At 37.8% G+C, this 23184-nt stretch overlaps 1 protein-coding gene across 1 annotated transcript in view; it reads left to right on the plus strand.

Annotated features, from left to right (window-relative positions):
• Positions 1-593: 593 nt before the first annotated feature.
• Positions 594-23184, plus strand: part of LOC140166848 (fibronectin-like) — a 37391-nt gene continuing 14800 nt past the window's right edge. Inside the window, exons 1-12 of the mRNA XM_072190337.1 lie at positions 594-897; positions 8362-8660; positions 9228-9509; positions 10431-10703; positions 11369-11659; positions 12594-12833; positions 14832-15010; positions 16456-16573; positions 17350-17610; positions 18259-18558; positions 21026-21298; positions 22840-23052. Coding sequence (XP_072046438.1) covers positions 11569-11659; positions 12594-12833; positions 14832-15010; positions 16456-16573; positions 17350-17610; positions 18259-18558; positions 21026-21298; positions 22840-23052 — 1675 coding nt within the window. The 5' untranslated portion in view covers positions 594-897; positions 8362-8660; positions 9228-9509; positions 10431-10703; positions 11369-11568. The remainder of the gene's footprint in view (positions 898-8361; positions 8661-9227; positions 9510-10430; positions 10704-11368; positions 11660-12593; positions 12834-14831; positions 15011-16455; positions 16574-17349; positions 17611-18258; positions 18559-21025; positions 21299-22839; positions 23053-23184) is intronic.

Genomic DNA, 23184 nt, shown 5'->3' on the forward strand with positions numbered 1-23184 from the left:
TGATCAAGTTTAATTATAGTAAACATTAAGGGTAGACGAGGAGTTGTTGGTCGAAGCAACCAAAAAAAATCGATTTTCATTCTCTAGATCAATAAATTATTGACAAATAACACCTTGATGTTTTGCAAAGGTTCATTCTACAAATTATATAATTTGAAAACTTGCTTAATTTATTGTTGTTAATGAGTTATGTACATTTTACAAAAGTGTTGTTGTTTCAGCCCTATTTACAACATAACTCAAGAACCACAGGACCTACAAAATTATTTCTGTGATATTTGAATTCTTCTACATGCTCGCAAGAAAATGAGCAATGCAATTTTTGCCAAAGCTCATTACCATTCGCAAGATGTTGTGAACTACCAAATCGCAACACTTTAAAATAGTGTATTACCTTAAGTTCTGTGTAGCTTTCAAAACAATTGAGCTCCTTATATTATTAGGACCTTGCATGTTAATAATTCTAGTAAATGTATTCAAATGTGTGCAACAAGCTGTATGCATTTTTTTGTAAAAATCCAATAATAACTATTCAGTATTGAGGATTTGAAACAATTTGTTTTCTTTCTTTTTTTTGTGTAAAAAATCAGATCCAGCATCCCCTGGAGCAATCCAAATCCAAAACAATTCACCAACGCCAACAACAATCAATTTCTGCTGGGGTGCGGCTACAGCTGATCAGTTTGATGAATACACCATCTTCATTATTCCGCCCAGCGGCATGACCATGCCAAACCTGAATTTTATTGTTCCTGCTGGCGATGATCCTTGTCTACTCGTAGAGGGGCTTGACCCGTCTACTGATTACCGGATACAGGTGCAAACCATGTTGCGACGCCGAGGGCAGTTTTGGTGCCCAGCAGGGTGATACAACACAGACCTATGATCAGGCCACAGGTAAGAACTTACCTTAGTTCAAGCTTACATGTAGACAGTAAATGTGATATTCCAGTTGAAATCTGTGTATCTCCTATTAGGCCTGTTATCGACTGTCGTATGTGTCGTATTATCGTCGATATGACCCTAAATCCGACATGTCAAAATAAATTGTCCCTTTTCGACACTTTACGACACATATCAAAAAGGACAAATAATGAAATTTCCAATTTTGTCCGTATAAGCTTACCATACGATCATGTTTTTATCGGAAAGTCAAAAATTACCTTCCGAAGTTGACCTGAACCAGGAAGTAGACTTTTTTCAGCATTTTAAAATCTCATTACGAGTTTCGACATTGTCGTATTTTTTTCCGTGACGAAGTGTTGAATTAGAAATCATGTGTCGATAACAGGCATATCTCCTATGGAAGATAATACTTTAATCGTTCACATACTGTAATGAGTGTGAATTTCAAATGGGGTTACCCGAATGGTGGCTTCATTTGCATGGAAGATGAAGGCTGTGGCTTCAATATAGGCGGTGTATGGATTACAACTGTTTGCTTGACAAATTTTACTTTTGAACCTGTTATTTGCTTCTCACAATTTGCTTCAAGAAATAGTTGCTCATATTTGTTTTTCCTTATATTTGGTTACATACATTAAATTCAGTACAAAGTACAATGTGACAAAGTTAAATACCTCATTTTACGAACTTATTGACTGCCCCTCATATAATACTCTTGTATTATATAACATGATTTTGAGTTTATGATTTTTATGCCTCCACCGCTATAGTACAGGATCAGCCTGTAGAATCTGTGACCAAATCATAGAACAAAAGTTTGAGAGTCATTTTGGGATCTTTGATCGACTCTGAATAAATTTAGCTTAGGCTCACCTTAGGAAACTTCCGGGCATTCGGGGAGAGACCATAGTCAATCAACGCCTGATTTTCATTTGGGGTCAAATAGTTTTATTGCATGAGAATAACTCCAAATTAATGTCTATAGTAATGAACCGATGACTCATTTGCAACATGGCTGCCAAAAGCATCCATATTGTAATAAGGAGGTCATCGGTTCCTTGTACAGTTTTTTAATTTGCTTAGTTGTATTTCTCATGCAAGAAAACATATAATTAGAAACCAATATCACCAAAATCGGACGTTGTTAACTATGGTCAGAATTCAAAAATGTTGTTGACCTAAGAACATTTTTCATCATAGCTCCCTCCTGAAAGGTCTGACACATAACAAACTATACATTTTTGGAATCCTCATGACCATACGAGTAATTTGATATATTACTTGACATAAATGGAGCATTCTGAAAATTTGACCCCCATGTGACCTTGATTGACCTCTCCCTGGAATGCCGGAAGTTTCAGGTGAGCCCAATCTAAATTTATTCAGAATCAATCAAAGATCCCAAAATGACTCTCAAACTTTTGTTCTATGATTTGGTCACGGATTCTACAGGTTGGTCTTGTACTACGAGGCATACTGTTTTTGCAATGTCCATCCTTCCATTCTTCCGTCCGTCCGGATGCTGTATCTCAGGCATGGATGGGCAGATTGACTTCAGATTTTCAGGATAGGTGGGTCATGGTCAAAAACTCTGGCTACTTTTTTTTTTTTGGTGGGGTTCAAGGTCATATACTGAGGTCAAAGGTCAATCTGAGGTCAAATTACAAAAACTTGTATGGGCATGAAACTTGGTGGGTGCAGTCAACATTTAGAGCCAACATTTTTGGAAGGTCATTTTGGGGTCATCCAGGGTCACCAAGGGGTCATCTGAGGTCAAATTAATAAAATTGGTTGTATGTGCTTGAAACTTGGTGGATACAGTCAATATTTAGAGCCAAATTTTTGAACATCATTTCGGGGTCATCCGGAGTCACCAAGAGGTCATTGGAAGGTCAAATTAATAAAATTGGTTGTATGGGCAACCTTATTTATGTGAATATTATTTTTGCCCATATTTTTTATGTTTGTTTACCACTCAGTTGACTTTTAGCGTTATAAGATTTGTACATGTTGTACACATGTAAATCGCCCCATGGTGGAGGCATCCCATTTGCCTTGCGTCGAAAACCTGACGTTTCTAGTTAAATTGAAGATTACAATTAGCAGTAACTAAATTAATGAATTCCTAATGTGTATCCTTAGGCCTGGGTGCTGCAATTGGGTATCTCAACCTTGGATACCTGCTCACATTAGCGCTAATCCGCTTGAAATGCGGGGGGCACTTGGTCAAAATTGTTAAAAAGTGGCTGAAAAGAACAAAAAATTGGTAATTTTGCCAAAAGATGGGGGAAGAGACACATCCCCCCTGTCCCCTGTCCCCCCACGGGATTGACACCCATGCCTGCTCATTTGATTGTTTGATGCTTTTGATCTTTGTATGTTTTTTTAATTGAATGAAATAAAGTTGAATTGGATTGATTAGAGGGATTTGAAAATTAATATCCCACAGGAGTTGTTGTCTAGTAGGAAGCAATTAAGGTGGTATTGCACCTCTTGATAAATTGTAGACTATTTTTGCATTTTCTCAAAAATAGTAACACACTGGTAACAAAAGTTATGTACATTATAGGGACAAAACATCCAGTTACTACACTGGAATTTCAGTGACTAAATACAAGCGGTATGTTAATTATGATAAGAAAAGAGGTACCACTAGAATGTACCTCATTTCTTAACATATAGGCCTATAATGAACCACTTGTATTGAATCACTGAAATTTCAGTGAAGTAATTGGATTCCTTGCCCCTATAATATACAGAATTTTTGTTACCATTGTTTTTTGAGAAAAATGCAAAATTAGTCACAAAATTTATCAGGGGGTGTAGTACCACCTTCATGGGCATGCAGAATTACATTTGGCAGGAAATGTTTGGACTTAATTTTTAATCTCTTCAAGTGGTATCAAAGACAAGTATAAGAAAGTATAATATATATTTATTTCTGTCCTTGTTCAGCGCTTTGATAAATTTTAAAGGCGCTTTATAAATATCTTTATGTATGTATGTATGTATGTAAAAGAAATTTTGACAAAAATACAAATTAAGAAAAAACAAGGATTTTCCCACCAATATTTTTGAACCACCATCTAGTATACGTTCTAGTTACTCTACTTTCTCAAATTTTTATATTTGATGATATTTTTTGTCATAAAACAAATTGGTGGATATAATTAAAATAGTAAATAGTAACAACTAGGATTTTTTTCTAGATTAATAGTAAGTTGTATTATTTGGACCATTTTCATAAATCATAAATGGATAATTTTTGTCCGTATTTTGAACATCTATAGTAAATTACTGTAACTGGCGAATTGGTAAGGCTAAAAACTTTTACAGTTTACATTATTTCGGAAAACAGACTTTTGCGATGCGAAGAACAAAGTTGTGCGCACCCCAATAAAACGTCACTTTTTGTTTACGTTAAGGGGTCAAATTAAGTTAATTAGTTTCAAAAGCACTGAAATCTCCCCCAAGAGCTAAGCACTGAGTAAACAATGAGGAAACAGTCACAATACCATGAATACTCTACAATACAGTCATCTGTCCGAGAAGCCTCAGCTGTGTAGTCCAGTACTCCGGTCACTGAATTAACTATTATTATACCCTAGGCATTCAATATCATTTTTGGAGATCCAGACTCAGGGTTGCCAAAAAATTTCAGTCAGATTCGCGGGGCCAAATCATCGGGACATTGTCCAATTTTTCTCTTATAAAACCATTGGTTTTCTAGGAAACTATCTGAAGTCACGGCAGCCAATGCTGACAACTAGCTCAATTTCTTTTCCTTAAAGGCTTAATGTACGATTTCCTTCAAATTTTAAATTTGTCATTATATACTCAAAATGCTGAAATAATACTAGTAATAATGATCGGGAATGGTTTCTGTCCATTTTGAGCTGAAATAACGAGGTAACGTGAAAGAAACACTGCTTGTTATTTTGGCAGTTTAACACGCAGTTCTATGGGCGGACATAAAGTCATAATTTCTTGAATTATGACTTTATGTCAAACTTTGCTCTGTTTACCTACAAACACAACCAATTTGGCTGATTCCATTTAGGTGCAAGTTGTGACATGTGTAAACATTACAAATATGCCAAAAAATCAGGTTTGAAAAAAATTAACCAAATTCATATTTAATATAAGATCGTACATTATGACTTTAACCATTATATGGGACAGGAAAAATGTACAAATTGCAGGGAACATTTCAAAAGTCACCCAATTGGGCTACCAAATTGTTGGTTTGGCAACCCTGACTATGAACAAACATCTCATTTACACCTGTTGTCACACCTTGTAGAGTCACCAAATCAGTTATGTAAACATTTACTCAGGACACTAGGATCTACAAGATACTCATCTATCAGGGCACAATTCTATAACCCCAAACATTTGCACATTCATTGAATGACCTTTGAAAAACTGGGTACAAAAACTCATATCTGCAACTTGAGGTCAAATTTTGCACTATGATTGTTTCATTGAGGTTATTAAACTATGCCATTGGGATGAGGCCATTGTGGTCCATAGTGAGAGGGCAAATGACCCATTGAGTTTGAGTATTAAAGTGGCCATTCTCTCATTTACATAATGATAATGATATTGGTTGGTACTGGAGTGAGTGGTCATTGTTTACAGGGGCGGACTGGTTGTTGTAGGCGTCCGTGGCAAATTGATTAAGACCGGCCCTGTGAAAAAAAATAGAGCGTAGCGAGCGAAGCGAGTGGAGCGACTAACGCTAGGGGTCCAGGGGCCCGCCTTAGGGCACCTGGTGGGGTGCAGGGGCGAAGCCCCTGGTGGGGGTCCAGGGGGCGAAGCCCCCGGAAAACTAGGGGTTTTAGCTATTTTAGGGGGTCAGGAAGCCCGTATTGGACAACGATTTCTCAAGCCAAATTCCATCTGTACATACTTGAGATATTCTTTATTGCATTGTCAATCACTTGCAATAATCAAGATAAAGCCAACAGTTATTCAATGCTTCCTTTAATTAAGTGAACATGTTTTATGTTTTAACTCATCTGCACATAGGCCCCTACATGTATACAAGTCATGTTACATATCATTGCGGAACTATCATGAGTTATCATATCATGAGTACATTCAATCATTAAAAGACAAATGCTGAGAATTGTGTAGGCCTACAATGACCCCCATTTTTGTCTTTTCCTGTCACAAAAAGACCTCCCTTTTAAAGAAAATTTGACAAATTTCTGGTAGTCTTTCACTGTTTTTCTAATATATATTTTGATGACTTTCCGAAAAACAATTATCAACAATTTGTCAACTTTTATATTTTTACTCAAATTTTGTCACAGTATCACTGAAAGACCCCTTTTTTTAGGCCTCGCTGAATGACCCCCCTTGTTATGGCGTCAAAGCTCTCACCAAAAGCCCATATTTTTGAACTCAACTGGTGTCCACACATCCTCACTTCCAAAGTCGAAAGTGACTTAAATGCATAGGCCTAGGCTATCAGCCCCTATTTCTACAGACCTATAGGCCCTATCACCAACAGTAGACAAGCAGTGGGTACACTGTGTAGGTCATATAGGCCTACTCATCCCTTATCCCCCGACCCTTCAAATCAATGATCTCTCGATCCTCTTTGGTCTCTTCTCTTTTCTCTTTTCCTTTCTTTCTCCTATGTCTGTCTGCTTCAAATGCCCAAATCGGCCCTAGCCTCATTCCGCAGCCACATTGAAATACCAATATTCCATCGCCAGCCAGCCCAATATTTTGTTGTAGGCTTAGGCCAATAGGCCTATTTGTATGGGTATAAATTGTATTTTGTAGTTGGATGGAAGGCCACGTCACGTGGCATGGCCTCTCTTCATTTAAATTTTACTGTATCGCATCCAGAGTAGGCCAGTTGTTGCTCTTGAATCGGCATGATTAGCCTATATCTATGTTTTATTGGCCTTATGCTGGATACGGTCTAGAGAATTGATTCAAAAGGCCACTTTATAGGCGATGCCGCGATGGTGAAAGCTGGTGAACTAGGGGCCGGCTCGGCATATTGCTTAGTGTTAGGGCCTATTCCTTAAGTCCATGGACCTAGGCCTATACCTTAGGCCTCAGTATGCATATCCCCTCGGTCCTATGCCTCAGGCCTAGGGCTTCAGGTCATAGGGCCGGCCTATATCTTAAGCTACTACTCCTTCTCTCCCTTTTTCCCTTTCTTTCTCCTCTTTTCTTTTCCTTTCCTCTCTTTTCTTTTTTCTCCCCTCTTTCTTTCTTTTCTTTTTCTCTTCTTTTCTCTTCTTTTTGAGCAACCGGCCCTGAACGGCCCAGAATCAAGCGGCCCATGTGGCGATCGCCACAACGCCACAGTGGCCAGTCCGCCCCTGATTGTTTATACACCCATCAATTACACAATGACAATGATTATATTGACTTCTGAATTATTCTTGAGGGGCTGTTGAGGAACTTTTCATGAGTAATTTCATCTTATTCTGAGTAGTGTCATCTACACCTATGAAGACTTTGATTGCATCTTTCTGATTCATGATGTGTACTTAACAATCCACCTTGCTATTGTATTTCTAAATCATCTCAAAAAAGAAACTAATCACATTAAATAGAACATTTACAAACCCAACATATCAGTACAATTTACCAACTGCCGAAAGGCTGTGTCCGCTAAAGATTATGATCATGGCACGGGTGACCGCTAGTACAGTTGAATTCCTGACAGCATTTCCTTTCCAAAAATAGATACATGTACTTTCATATATTTGTTTTCATTACCTTTAAATATATACACTGTATGTCCTCAAATAGTCGCCCCCCCTTAACGTCCCCCACCATTTTTTTTCAACCAAGATGTTTCAAAAATGCTGATATTTCCATGCTATTGTAAACTTACCAAGGTGCAAACACAATCGCTAATGGCATCGGTAGTTGGCGAAAGTCTGATCGTAAACTCAGCAGTGAACTGGAAGTCATCGTTCCTAAGTTCATAAAGTTAATTTCTTATTTCTTCTGGTGTCCATGTATGTGCTGGTGCAAGACCGTTGATCAGCCAATCAGTGTGATTGTTTATCATTTCTGTGTTTACGCTCAGGTACGCTTGGCGACAGCCCAGACCACGGAAGAAATAAGAAATTAACTTTAGTTCGTCATTTCAGCGTGAGCTGTAAGCTTACCTATGATTTTAATGTGAATTATCGTTCTAAAAATAGTGTGCTCTCTTGATAAAATTGAGTTCAACTCAAAATTCTCCTGGACAAAAAACTTATTGCCACTTGTCTTGTATATCATACCAATATTCATACATTTATATTGCTATCAACAACAAAATTGTGATCAAAATGACAAATTGGAACACAATTTGCCCAGTAGAAAAAATTGATTTGATAGTTTGTAAAAAAATTCAAAGATATTAAGAAGAATGAAATCTGAACAAAGCATAGCCTTTGAATTTTAATCCTATTATATTGATTTTTGTTTCAGCTTCAATCCCATTCAATGAGGTAATAGTCCAGAGCTTCACTACAACTGAAATCCAATTCTGTGGGCAGAAGTAGACGGTTTGACCAATCCACGTTACTTGATTTGGTATTGGCGGGCAGACCAGACACGTCCGACCTCGCTCCAGAACAGTGTAAATGGAAACACCAACAATGACTATGCGGAGTACCTTATTTCAGGGCTCATACCTGGTCAATTGTACCGCATAGATGCTGCTGTGGGAGACAGCGCAGGACAAGTAGATGGAAGCTATGTTATTCGTTCAATTTCTCAAAGAACAAGTGAGGATAAACATTGGCTCAATATGATTATTGTAATGGCTTGTTTAAATGTCTACTATTGATTCCAGAAAAATACAGCACTAATTTTTGTGGATTAGAAAAATATTATCCTGTTTTGCCAAATGAAACATTGCTAAATCCTAATCCTTGAAATAGTTCTGTATTTTTCTAGAATCAGGAGTAGTATCTTCATGTGTTGGTGTGTGTGTGTGTTTTAACCCCCTGAGAACTACCTGCCGATCTAACATTACCTCTGATTGGTCAATTACGTGATATCTTCACTTTAATCACCAATCAAAATGGAGCTTTGCAAATAATTCACCCCATTTTTTTTGCGTGGTGAAATTATTCTAACAATGTTGTTGATTGGTCCAATTGATAATGAAAACTTCTTTTTGTCCAATCGGCAGGTAGTTCTCATAGGGTTAACATGGCAGTATGCTTCATTTGTGTTTTTAGCATTTGTCATTCCAAAATTCCAGATTTTCTTTTTCAGTGTTATGCTTCATATTAAATATATCATGATTGATCTCATTTTTTAATCGTTGTTTTTTTAAAAAATTCCAGGGCCAAATCAACCCGGACAACTCACCCAGACATTGTCATCTTGTACGTCGCTGACATTAACATGGCCTCAATCAGCCGGTAGTGTTGATTTCTACAGAGTGTGTTACTCCCCTGTGGACGGTACAACACCAGCATGTACAGACATTGCGCAAGATGCAAGTCGCACTCTACTGATAGACAATTTACTAGACAATAAGCAATACCGTGTTACTATCACAGCGGTGGCAGGAGGCGATAGCTTTAGGACCGAAAGTGTTGTGAGGACCCAGACTTTTGCCACAGGTATGTGCTTTGTGCTGCTGTTTTATAGTTTGATGTAACATGTTAGATAGGTAATCCTTATAACATAAATATGTTGTTTCAACGACAGAAAAGTTGAAACTGGACGGAATATGTTTGTTGTGTTTTCTTACATGTAAAAACAAGTACAGCACAGTGGAAAGACGGACCACATATCATACATTAGCACAATTTATGATGATATTACAATAGTAGCATAACATGCATAGCCAGAGTAAAAACTCTGGACACTCCTGCCTGTGCAGGGACTTGAACCCAAGACCTTTGGATAATGAGTCCAGTGCTCTAACCATTGAGCTGAACAGACTGCCCCTGATAAACAGTACTGGTACTGGTACTTGTAAACCAGGCTTTCTCAACTGGCGGCGCACGCTCCACATGTGGCGCTTGGAGTTAGTCGAAGTGGAGCACGAAGTGGCGCACAGTAAATTTACTAATTTTTTTCACATAAAGTTTTAACAAAAAAGGGGTGAAAACACCACAACTGAGCCTTTAGAAAGCCCTAAAATCTCAGAGCTTGCGGGCCGCTGCCCCCTGGACCCCCGCGGCCGGTACTTTTACACGAGACCCCTTCGGGGGCTAGACAGGCCCCTGGACCCCTCCCTTTATGCTTTGGTCGCACACACGCTCCCTCGCAAAATCGTCCCTTAACATTTTGGCACTTCAGGATCATTAAAATTTCCCAGATGGCACTTCAAATAAACTAGTTGAGAAGGCCTGTTATAAACCTTACATGATAGAGATTTGAAGTGTTGCTATTTCTTCTTTGAGACAAACCTTTTTTTTGGCCTTACAAGTCTATTTTTCTTTCCTGAATTACCATTTACTTGCTTGTATGTTGTTTTATATTGTTTGTATTTTGGTAATTCAAATAAATTTTATTATTATTTATTCTTAATACAGCCTCTTGTGGACCTCTGGAAGTCATTCTTCGACAGATCAACAAATATGATGCGTCCCTGACATGGGGTGCAGAAACAGGCAGCTTTACTGGATACAGTGTTCAACTGGAAGCACCAGAGGGTACCCCACCGCAAAGTCCCACAAGATTTGTTGGCATTGGTGACAATAGATCAGCTCAATACGATAATCTTGTGCCCGGAGAACTGTACCGTGCAACCGTCATTTCTCTGGGTAACCCTAGTACAACTGGAACACCAAGAAGCTTCAGAACAAGTAAGAAATGATAAATTTCAAAGCTTGGTCAGAATTTCCATCAAAAGTTGCTTATTTAAAATTGAGTTTCAGTTTTACAACTCTAACTGGACCACAGAAAAGATTCAGAACAAAAAAATGATATGTTCAAAAACATTATCTGAATTTCCATGAAAAGTTGCTTAAAATTGAGTTTCGGGTTTGCAACTGTAACAGACTCACAGAAAAGTTTTAGAACAAGTAAAAAAAATGATGATAGGTTCAAAAACATGTCAGGATTTCCATGAAAATTTGCTTAAAATGTTCAAATTTTCTTAAAATTTTCTTTTGTAATTAGAGAGGCAAATTTCGAGGTGAGTTACACTGAAAATAGCTCATTGTGTGGAAACTTGTCAATGTCACAGGGATTGCACAACAGTTTACACTAGATGTGAAAACTATTTTAACCCCTGAGCACTACCATGCGGATCTAACATTGCCTCTGATTGGTCAATTACATGATATCTTCACTTTTATCACCAATCAGAATGGAGCTTAGAAAATAATTCACCCCAATTTTTTTGCCTGGTGAAATTATTCTAACAATGTTGCTGATTGGTCCAATTGATAATGAAAACTTCTTTTTGACCAATCGGCAGGTAGTTCTCATGGGGTTAATAAACTTTCAATTATGCCTTTGTTTACAGAACCATGTCCTCCCAATAGCGTGTTTGTGACTGATACTGACGTTACCTCCATAACTGTGGGATGGGGTGCACCAGATAGTGGTACAATCTATAATGGCTACAGCATCGCATACAGTGAGGAAGCGGATGGACCACAAACTAACCTTGGAATAGTTAATAGTGATGAGACCACATTTACCATCGATGGAATACTACCAGATATGACATACACAATTCATGTTCAGGCAGTATCAGGCTCTGGTACTGGTACAGCTGCATTCAGTGATGCAACAACTGAAACAGCTAGTACTGGTAAGGGATAAAAGGAAAAGGATAAAAGGCCATTCTGGTTGAAATCCATACACCCTCTATACGGAAGCCATCAACTTATTCTTCCACAGAGAGAGAGAGTGTGCGAATTTCAAATAGGGTTATAAATGGGTGGCTCAATGTCTTTCAAAGGAGGTGTATGGAATTCGACCGGAGTAGCCCATTGCAGGAGAGCTACACTTGGCTCTCCTGGAGATGTTAGGAAGTGAATATTATGAGTCATATTCATTATAGACACATAAGTGTATTATAAGGATTTCCCATAAATCACTCAAAGTATGATGACCTCTTGTTTTGTATCATGTCATTTGCATATTTATGAATATTAATGAGATTATTTGCATAATGTTGCCTTAAATTCCATATCCATGCTGCTGCATTAAACAAAATCTGTGTTGTAGCTCAAACATAATAGCGGATGAACTTTTAACTTGGTATTGGGATAGAGAATGTTGTTACTCTCGTGCTGAATAGTTTTATGTCATGTTATTTGAATATTTATTATTATTACACCTCATAAATATTCATGAGCAATCAAAAAGACAACAACCAATAAGCGAGACAGTTTTTCTAATGACAACCTCATCCCCATAGCCAAAGTTCGGTAATAAAAACAAATACTACCTGAGTTTATATTGGGGAAATAGGGCAACTATTTTCCCTCGGTTCTGTCTACAGGCCTACACCCCTCACCCTCCAGGGTTGGAGTGATTGGCCTGTAGCCATTTCCTCAGGAAAATAGTTTGCCTTATTTCCCCTCTTACCTCAGGAAAATAGTTTGCCTTATTTCCCCTCTAACCATGTAGTATTTGTATAATTTTAATGACCTTTTTTGCATATTCTGTTTGCATTTACAAACCTTTTATGTATAGTTAATCACAATCTGTATAATTCTAGTTTCTTTGATATATTTCAGTTGTACCTAACCCTTGTGAGATCGTCTGCCTTGATGTTGCTACAACAAGCCTCAGAATCACATGGGGAGGAGCAGACAACGCTTTTGTTAGCACAATTGCGACACTGAGCAATGGAGCACAAGCCTTTAATCGGCCAGCCAATTTTGCTGGTCTGACTCCGGGACAGGAATACGAGATCACTCTGACTTGTACTGATAGTACTGGTTTTGCAACTTCATCAACGCAAACAAAGAGAACAGGTATGCATTGCAATTTGATTTTATACTACTGCCACACAGACTAATATACCACTACAAACATTTGATATTTCCATTAACCATATGAGAACTACCTGCCGATTGGCCAAAATGAATATTGTGTCCATTTTTGAACCAATCAAGGAGGGTATTAATGAGATCATCTGCAAATGCAAGTTTGACCATAAATAGTTTAAAGCCTAGTCATAATTGGTAATTGAAATGAACATTTCAAGTTATCAATCAATCAGAAATGCTGTTAGATGACCAGTAGGGTCTAGGGGGTTAAACAAAGTGAATTTGAAGTGAAATATGAGTTGCTTGATATGCTTTTACACCAGTTATTCATAATAAATATTAAGGATTCCGACAGGTTCAACATCAGACAAGTTGTAAACTGTTAAGCTCAAAAATGCTATAGTCTTTCGGAAATTTCTGGTATTCCGGATATTGGCCATGAAAGATAAAATTCTGGAAATGTAAACAAAAATTGGAAAAGATGGTGGTACCCCTTTAACCTCTGCAATAGTCTATTCCCCCGGTTTTGCCCCCCCCCTTTTTCTTTCCCCACACATGTGGGGGCCTATGTTATCGCCCAGATGGTTGCCTGCTTGGTTGGCTGTCCGCCTGGTTGGCTGTCCTTCCAGGTGGAAGCAAAACTGTTAATCCACTGTGCTGCTTAGCTCCCTGAGCACTACCTGCCGATCTAACATTGCCTCTGATAGGTCAATTACATGATATCTTCATTTTAATCCCCAATCAGAATGGAGCTTTGCAAATAATTCACCCCAATTTTTTTGCTTGGTTAAATTATTCTAACAATGTTGCTGATTGGTCCAATTGATAATGAAAACTTCTTTTTGGCCAATCGGCAGGTATTTCTCATGAGGTTAAATGCAATAACCGATCAACTTCATTATTATGTTTTCAGGGTTATTAGGAGTTAAGAAAACCTAATAATGATAATATTGATGGCTTATTTCATGATACCATAACATATCGGATTAAGTCATACAAATATCAAACTCGCCGTTGGCTCGTCCGATATTTTTATGACTCATCCGATATGTTATGGTATCATGCTCAGCCATCCAATATTATATCAAATGATACGGTGGCCTCATGTGATATGTCTCATGTTATTTGCACATTAATTAATATTAATGAGCTTATTAACAGATTTTTGCTTCAATCACATATTCTTTGTATTTATAAACCTTTGATGTGGGGCCTCCTTAATTAGAAATCGTGTACAGGAAATTTTGACACATCCCACTGGCATGGCGGTAAGCTTCTCTCATTTATAGGTTATCATAGTGAGTTGTCTCTTACCCAATGATATACTGGTAGGTTAACCCTTATTATGGTGGCTCCAAAAGAGTTGTTTAAAATAGGTGCCTGTTGTCCTCTTAAAGGCTGGTTACTTGTATAAGTGTCGCTCAAAGTAGGTTGCTGCTGACCTCCAGGAGATATGTCGCTGAAAACAGATTTTTTTTTCCTAGTTTTAAACTAACTTGAAGATGAATCTGTTTAAACTCTCAATTTATATGAAATTTGGATATCGCTTCAGATCAGCTTGATTGCATATTTGAGATGTGATCAAGCAAAATGAGTCGGATGTCGGGAATATTGAATTTTGAGATATAGCCAATAATAGTATTGAACTTCCTTTGTATTTTATTGTGCTGAACAGCGCTAAAATGGCCATATTTCTGGACCTGCAAGTCTAATTAAGATGGGCTTATCAGCAAAATAAAGCTCTGAGAATGGGCCATGTAATAAAATTAAAAACTGAATTTTGATTTTGATCGACATCAGACTCATTTAGCTTGATTGCATCACATTTGAGCTGGTATTCAAATGATCACTCAATGTGGACAATATTAAAGAGTTTCAATTGAATATGAGAGCTTGTATGCATGCATTATTATAGAATTGTTGAAAATATTGTATCTAGCATTTCCTAAATTTCCTAAATGATCTATCAACCTATTTCTGTAGTTCCAAATCCACCAAGATCGCTGAATTGCAGTCCGATTGATCCTGTCACTTGTCGGTGCACGTGGAGTACACCATCACCTCCCGGAATCTTTGGAGAATATGAGCTGTCATGGTATGAGGAAGCAAGTGCTAATCCACTCACCGCAACCAGTAAACGTATATCAGTGCCGACAACCACTGTAAGTCATTTCTGTACATTGCTATTACATAGCTTCATACAGCCCTATGTTTAGGTTATTCTAGTTGAAATCCATACACCCCATATGGAAGACATGAACTTAATCTCCCATACAGGGGGTGTAGACTTCAAATGGAGTCACCCATTCAGGTGTCCCCATTTGCAATTCACACTCCCTGTGTGGAAGATTAAGGTCACATCTTCCATAGGAGGTATATGAATATCAACTGTAATAGCCTAATCCTTCTTTGATAGAAATGAAAAGATTTCAACACTTTTGTTGACAGTTGAACAAAGTTAAGTGCAAGAAATCGGAAAAGATAAGCTACAACCTTGAAAATCTGCTACCTTGCAAGTTATTTGTACCTACTTATAAAAGCAATAATGTGTGATTTCCATAAAGAATAGATTTGTATTTGTTTTCCACTAAATGTGAGTCCCTGATCACATTATGTTCCCTTTTGTTCGATTTCATTCGATTTGCCTATCGCCTATATTTATCTTCAGTGTGTGTATTAGATTGATGGTTGTCATTGAGCGGAGTTTGACGCTTAACTGAGATGTATAAATGCGCACAGTTTATACATCAATGATTCATGCATGCATGAGACGCTTTTAGCCATCACTCGATCAATGAATATGGTGAATTATAAAACTGTAATTAAAGCACTTCAGGCTTAGACTTTCACAGGGTATTACAATCATGGAAAAAGTAGAAATTAGAGAAACATTGAGGCAGTTGCTGTAGAGCAAATTACACATTATGGTTTAATAATAGCAGTATGAAACACTTGATACCAACTGGCTAAGCATTGTTTAAACATAAGCATGTTTAGTCATGAAAATACCAGGTGTCCCATAAAAAGGTTACATGTAGAAAATGAACACATTTTATGATGGCTCAACGTAACAATGTCAGTTGCGGTGACGCGATTGATTCATAACAAAAAACTTTCTTTGTAAATTTTACCATGCCCTACGGTAAAACCTCGTAAAACCTACATGCATATAGTGTGTTTTTGATGAAAGCTAAATTAAAACGAGACAGCCGTAACTATGCCAATACAATATATTGGTCTTATAATGGTAATTGTTGTATTATGTTTGTATCGGTAATTAATTTACTCAAACTCCATAATATTATAATTTTGTCGATGGATTCCGTCTGGATTAATTTAGCTTTCATCAAAAACACTCTATATGCTTGTAGACGGGGTTTTACGGTATATGAATAATAAAATAGGCCTTTTAACCAATCAGATGACAAAAATCTATATTAATGAGGTATATAAAACAAATATTGACTGCTTTATTTGGGTCATGGTTAACATTATAGGCCCGCGGTGATCTCAAAACCATGCTATGACCCTTGGCTGCCCCTCATAGCAGTCAATATTTGTATACTATACATAGGTATATGATTCAGTCATTTTATTGTTGTTACAGGGTGAGATACCATCACTTAATCCAAGTACTCGCTATGTTATGAGAGTAGCTACAGTGAGTGGGTTTGGAGCCGGTGAGGAAGTGAGTAGTACCACCATTGAAACCACCAAAACCACAAGTAAGTTCAAATGATAAAGAAGACATAGTGTATGGAAAAATATGATTGTTATTTTGCTTATTTATTTGTTGGTCATTGACCAAGTAGTCCATGCTAATAACGTGTGGGAGTAGGCGTGTGTGTTTATATTGCCATCCAAACAAGGACACAGGAAGCGTACAGAACAAACATGGACACACACCGACCAAGGAGGTCCTTGGCAAAATTGCTGTATTCAGAAGAACACAAATAATGCAAGTCCTCTCTTTAGGAGTACGCCTGCACAACTAAGTCGCCAGTAGTCGTAGTCGCGACTATTTGGGTGGCGATTAGTCGACTAATCAAAAAGCTTATGTCGTGATAACTAAGTCGCCAGTAGTCGTAGTCGCGACTATTTGGGTGGCGATTAGTCGACTAATCAAAAAGCTTATGTCGTGATAACTAAGTCGCCAGTAGTCGTAGTCGCGACTATTTGGGTGGCGATTAGTCGACTAATCAAAAAGCTTATGTCGTGATAACTAAGTCGCCAGTAGTCGTAGTCGCGACTATTTGGGTGACGATTAGTTGACTACTCAAAAAGCTTATGTTGTGCAGCCCTAATAGGTAGTAGGTCGCAATTGGATGGTAGGCCTATAGATCCTGCATGTTTCAGATGTGTGTGTCCTCGGTTAGATAGAGTAAAGTTAGGTCCTCATTGAGGTCCATGTTTGCCTGTCTGTGCGAGGGGTGAGGGGGGGTGTGTAGGTCACAAAATTACTGGCTTCACTAATGAAATGAATTCTCTTTGTTCTTTACAGGTGCAATCCAAGCATGTCGGATGTTTATCCGTCAAGTTGACTGTGATAGCATCACAGTCCTTTTTGGACCATTAAGCACAGCAAGTGGTTACCTCCTGAGCCTTAACCCACCTCCAAACTCAGGAGCCGCTAACATCAACTTACAACAAGAAGATGTATTGGAACATACCTATAATGATTTGACCAGTGGGACAGAGTATATGATCACCCTGACTTGTCTGGGAGGATTAAACCCATCATCACAGATTGAAGTTAGAACAAGTAGGTCCATCATTAAAACAAAAGAAATCTATGACATGATACAGAATGCAATGAAGTAATAATCTTCTTTGATGTTTCATAACACTTACAATACATGTATATTAGTCTTACATAAGTAGCTTTAGTTATACTAATCCCGGAGTGGGACGAGGGAAGTGTACTAAAAGTGGTTTGAATGTAGACGTGCCTCAGAGAAATTGAAAGGGGTCCCATTATTATACCAATTTTTCAAGAAAATTTGACCCATTCTTATAACGTATGCCTAAATTTTGGGGCAATCTCATAAAATTTCAACAAAATTTCAAAACAAATTTGGGCTCTAGCTTGGGGAAATTGGGGGTATTTATTCAAATTGTTTTTATATTACACATTTTATACCTTAATTGACTTACAAAAGGGGCCATTGGTGGTATACCAGAGATTCTGTACGGTTATTTGTACTGAGTACCCCCTGGGTACCAAGCCCTGGTTGAAAATGATATACCGGGTAAAAAAAAATTCACCTCTTCTTGCTTTCAAACCAATGAATTTGTGCACAACTACACACGAGGTTGTCACACTTTTCTGTCAGGTATGACATATACGGCCAAGACCAAATGAAATTCACTAGTGTGGAATAATTTCTTCCCTCCATTCCTGTCTCAACAGATCCACCAAATGTAGGACAAGTGTCTCTGTCTGGCACCACATCATCAACATCTGTTGAAATCTCCTGGGCCGCTGCACCTGGATTCCCATTTGATTACTATGAGGTGTTCTATCGGGATCCCGACACAGGTGCACGCATATCTGCAGCTCAAGTGACGACCGGCGAAGACCTGCAATACAGGCTTGAGAAGCTAGATCCATCTACCACATACACAGTTGAAGTAGAGGCTGTACTAGCGGCTACTGGCAATTTCCCCAGACAATCTAGCTGTGCTGTTAGTTCCTTGGAAGTCACAACAGGTGAGTTCCTCATTACTCAATGAGTAATACTCATAGATGAGTAATAATAATGAGTAACACTCATAGATTAAGGCGTTGACTTTCATACTGCGCTATTCAATTGAAATCCATACACCTTGTATGGAGAAGACAAAGGTAGTGTGGATTCTACTACACAGGGAGTGTGAATTTCAAATAGGGTTACCTGAATGAGTGACTCCATTTGAAATCTACATGCCCCTTCCCTGTGTGGGATATTAAGGTCATGTCTTCCATAGGGGGTATATGGATTTCACCTGGAATAGCCCATTGCAGGTGAGCTAAACACATCAGGCGGCGATTTAATTTGAATATCATAAGAGGTTGAACAATTCCAGGTGAGGTTTTTTTGGAGTGATTTAAGGGGAGTAGGAAGGCAGAAGCGATATTTTGCTAGTTTAACCCCCCAAAAAAAAAAAAAAAAAAAAAAGTGTACTTCTACTATTAATACATTATATTGCAGAGGATGTTTAAAGACATTCCCATAACCCAATGGGGTTTCTGACCTTGGTATGTCTGGCTTTTGTGCACATGTGTAACAGTTGACCATACCTTGCATTGGGATCGTGTGTAAATATCTGGTGTTTTCATCCTTTTATTTAACATTCAAAACATTGAGACTTATGAATAAAATTAATGCAGTGGGACAATATGAATGTTTCCTGTAAGGAAGTCAAATATAAGTTATAAGTCTCAACTATTAGCTCGATTGGCTGCAGTTTTAAAATTACCATTTTGTGTGTGTGGCAATGGCGACTTTGCCTTTAAAATTAGGTTATATTTCCCAATCATAGTGCATTGTAGGAATGCCTTTAAGCCTCCTGATTATATTGATAGGAAGTCAAGTAAGCTAATAGTCATATTTATATTTCCTTAGGTCTTGTGGTTCTTGAATCAAAGCCAATAATATATAAAAATGAAAGTCATCCCTCAGATCAGGACTTGGGATCTCCTTTATAAAAAAAAACCCAAATCATTCCTTTTGTGTGTCAGCTTTATTTGTCTGAAAATTTGAGTGCAAACACCATTATGTCATGCTCCCCTCTGCCTTGTGGAGATTACTGTCTGTCCAATTAACTTAGAGACCGGTTTTTATGATTTATTTGAAAAGTTTTCACTTTGGCAAAAAGTCATGAAAGAAAAGTTGCCAAACACTGTCAGACCTAACAGAAATTTTTAGTAAAGCGATGAAAAATATTTTTCCTTGTCTACTTTTATTCAATTTTGACCGATTTACAGCAAGAAATCTGGGTCCAGGCGAATATTCCTAATGACTTGAAACTTTTGATGGCATAATCTATTTACAGTAAGGGGTGTTTGAACATCAGTGATACCACCCTTTTTTCTTTGTTCCTTATCATCGATGCAATATAATAATAGATGATTTTACTATTCACAATAACTCAAAAGATGTCACAGTTGGTGCATTATAACAAATGATTGGGCAATTTACTATGCATCTGGAGTGTATTGTGGATTATACCCCTCACCAATAACATCAGAACATTTATTGGGCATACAATTTGTATTCATTATAGAATTGGGCCAAGCCACGTACAAGCATGCACAGAAGAAGATTCAAATACCGCGCCGAATTAGCTCATATTGTTGTAATTGGCTGATGGACAGCTGGGATCACTGAGTTAATACACTAAGAATAAATATGCCAGCGCCAATAAGAAACACTGTATGCATTTTATGAACTGGATTATATTGAACAAATGTTTTTGGTGAGGAGTATAATTATTCACCCAAGGCCAATCACTATCCAAAATCACCATACCTACAAATCTGTATAATGAGACCTTCCAAAATAATGGTACCCAACTTCCAGTACCGATTATTTTTAAAGTGTTGAGAAAATCCTTCCAATTTCAATAGAATTTCAGGTAAACTCTCACTCGATGCTTTGGAAACACAAAAATCCTGTTAGGTCTCAGCAAATGTTAACACTTTTCTTTCATGACTTTTTGCCAAATTGAAAACTTTTCGAAATAAATCATAAAAACAGGGTCTCTAAGTTAATTGGACAGACAGTAGTCTTTGTAGCTCACCTTAGAATTCATAGCCTGTAGGTTTATTTCATATCAGTGGAACTACTTGCTGATTGGCTGAAAAGAAGTTTTCATTATCAATTGGACCAATCAGCAACATTGTTAGAATGATTTCACCACGCAAAAAAATTGGGATGAATTATTTGCAAATCTCCATTCTGATTAGTGATTAAAATGAAGATATCATGTAATTGACCAATCAGAGGCAATGTTAGATCAGCAGGTGATCAGCTCAGGGGGTTAAAGGTGGGCAAGCCACTGCATACACTTCAAGCTGAAATTCATACGGTTCATAATGTACCAACATTATTGGCACATGTACCTAAAAATGAACCAATAATGAAAATACATCATGAATTTTGATCAATTTTACCATGTTTTTTGTTTGTTTCCAGTTGATGTGCCACCCAACACCCTTTTGGTACGGGATTTCAATACCAACGACATTGAAATTCTGTGGGCCAACATCGATGGCGCTACACAATACACTGTGCTGATTTGGCCTACAGCACAAAATAAACCTACATCATCAGGTACATTTGTAATGAGAGATGACGACGCAGCCTTCAACGATTTCACCTTCAGAAATTTGGTTTGCGGTAGACTTTACACAGCTGAGGTGGCTGCCATTGGTGTCACAGCAGTGCTTCAGACTCAGCAACGTACAGGTAAGTGACCTTTGACCTAAGGCATCAGCACAGGTGGGTCACTGCTTTTTCATCTGGTCCATGTTGTTTTACATGGTTTGGCTGGGGGAAAACTTTTTTGAAAAAAGTAGAGGATAAGGCTATGGATCCCAAAATGTCCCTTTAATATTTGTTGTTTTGTCAAAAGTAAATTGTTTTGGTAGGCCTATAGTTGACATATTTCACAAATTGCAATACTTGTGAGTGGATTCAAATAATTAGTTATGTGTACCAAGGATTCAAGAGTAATAATATACTATAGGACAAACCACTCATTTGCTCAAATGAAGCAGTCACCTATTGACCATTTTATCACATTTACTTATGTGCAATCAAGCAAGTGTTATGTCTTGTGTAAGAGATTGGTGTCTACTTTGTGCACTTTGTCAATTTCTCAAAAAATGTGTGCTGAAAAATGACAAACATTTGCATTTTTCTTTCCATTAGGCGACGTAAAAAGAACACCCTGATCTACGGGCCCAACCGACCCAGATTTTGAACAAATTGGGAAAATTGTTCTTGTACAATTGAATGCCGACTCAAATTTCGAAAATTTCAGGAACACATTTTTTTTGTATTTTCTCAAATTGCAAATTATTTACAGATTTTGGTGATTTTTTGGGTCATTTCAAAAAAAAAAAAAAAGGCCGCCGACCGACCCTACTAGAAAGGTCCGTCCGCCCGAGAACAGGAGTTCTTTTTTCGTCGCTTTATTGTCATATTGTGAAATACCAAATAGCTGAGCTGTTGGTTTGATACTGATTACGTCATTTTGAAATCGGCTAAATAAGCTGCATTTTCACCAGTGATATTTCTTGTCTGCTATCCTGGTGAATAGTCTCAATCCTTAACATACATATATTGGGTGCTTTTTAGCTTAAAATGTATGTGTAGTGAAATTCATGCATATTAATAGTGAGCAGGATTAATGCTTTTAAACCCTAGCAACTGCCAATCAAAACTTACAGGATAAACCGTTTTAGTCAGAAGCAAGCAGTACACACATAATTATACGCTAAAACTTTTCAATTGCATAGCAACTGTCAATCATACACCAAAGAACTGACTTCACTCATATATTGGGCTATTCCATTTAAAATCCACACTACACCAGTGGAAGAATATCTGCCACAAACCATAAAACAGGGGGAGTATGAATTTTAAATGGAATTAACACATTAGGCAGCTCTTTTTGAAACTTCATACACCCTCTGAGAAAGATTCAACCTGAATCTTTCACAGAGGGAGTATGAAATTACAAATGGAGCTGCTAATGTGTTCATTCCATTTGAAATCCATACTCCCCCTGTTCTAGATATTTCTAAAATCTTCCACAGGGGTAGTGTGGATTTTAAAGGGAATAGCCCATTACTCCCTGTATTGACTTCCCCCATGTTTACATGGAGTGAATACAGGTGTCATGGCCCTGTGTGTAGAACTCAAAACATCATCCTATTGTTTCTGTGACCTTGAACAGCATTGTACTGATTTGTAAAATATTTCCATATTTTGTATCATTTTAGTGCCGTGTACACCATCATCAATCAATGTTGGTTCCATCACTGCAACAAGTGCGCTGGTAACCTGGTCACCTTCTTCTGGTGTGGTCTCATCCTACAGAGTTTCATATCGCCGACCGATGGACGACGCCCTCACCAAGCTTTGTCGATGCAACTACAACACCTTTACAGTTGCGCCTGGAGAACCTGCTACCAAGCAAACAATACACAGTGACAGTACAGGCAGTCTCAGGTGAAGGAGCAGATGCTCCAACCAGCGATGCACGGACAAGAACATTTACTACAGGTAATTCATAACCTCATTAATAAACGCAATGCGTGAGATCCAATCACATTTTAGTTATTTGT

This window comes from Amphiura filiformis, chromosome 12 (genome assembly GCF_039555335.1).
Source record: "Amphiura filiformis chromosome 12, Afil_fr2py, whole genome shotgun sequence".
NCBI classification, from domain to species: Eukaryota; Metazoa; Echinodermata; class Ophiuroidea; order Amphilepidida; family Amphiuridae; genus Amphiura; species Amphiura filiformis.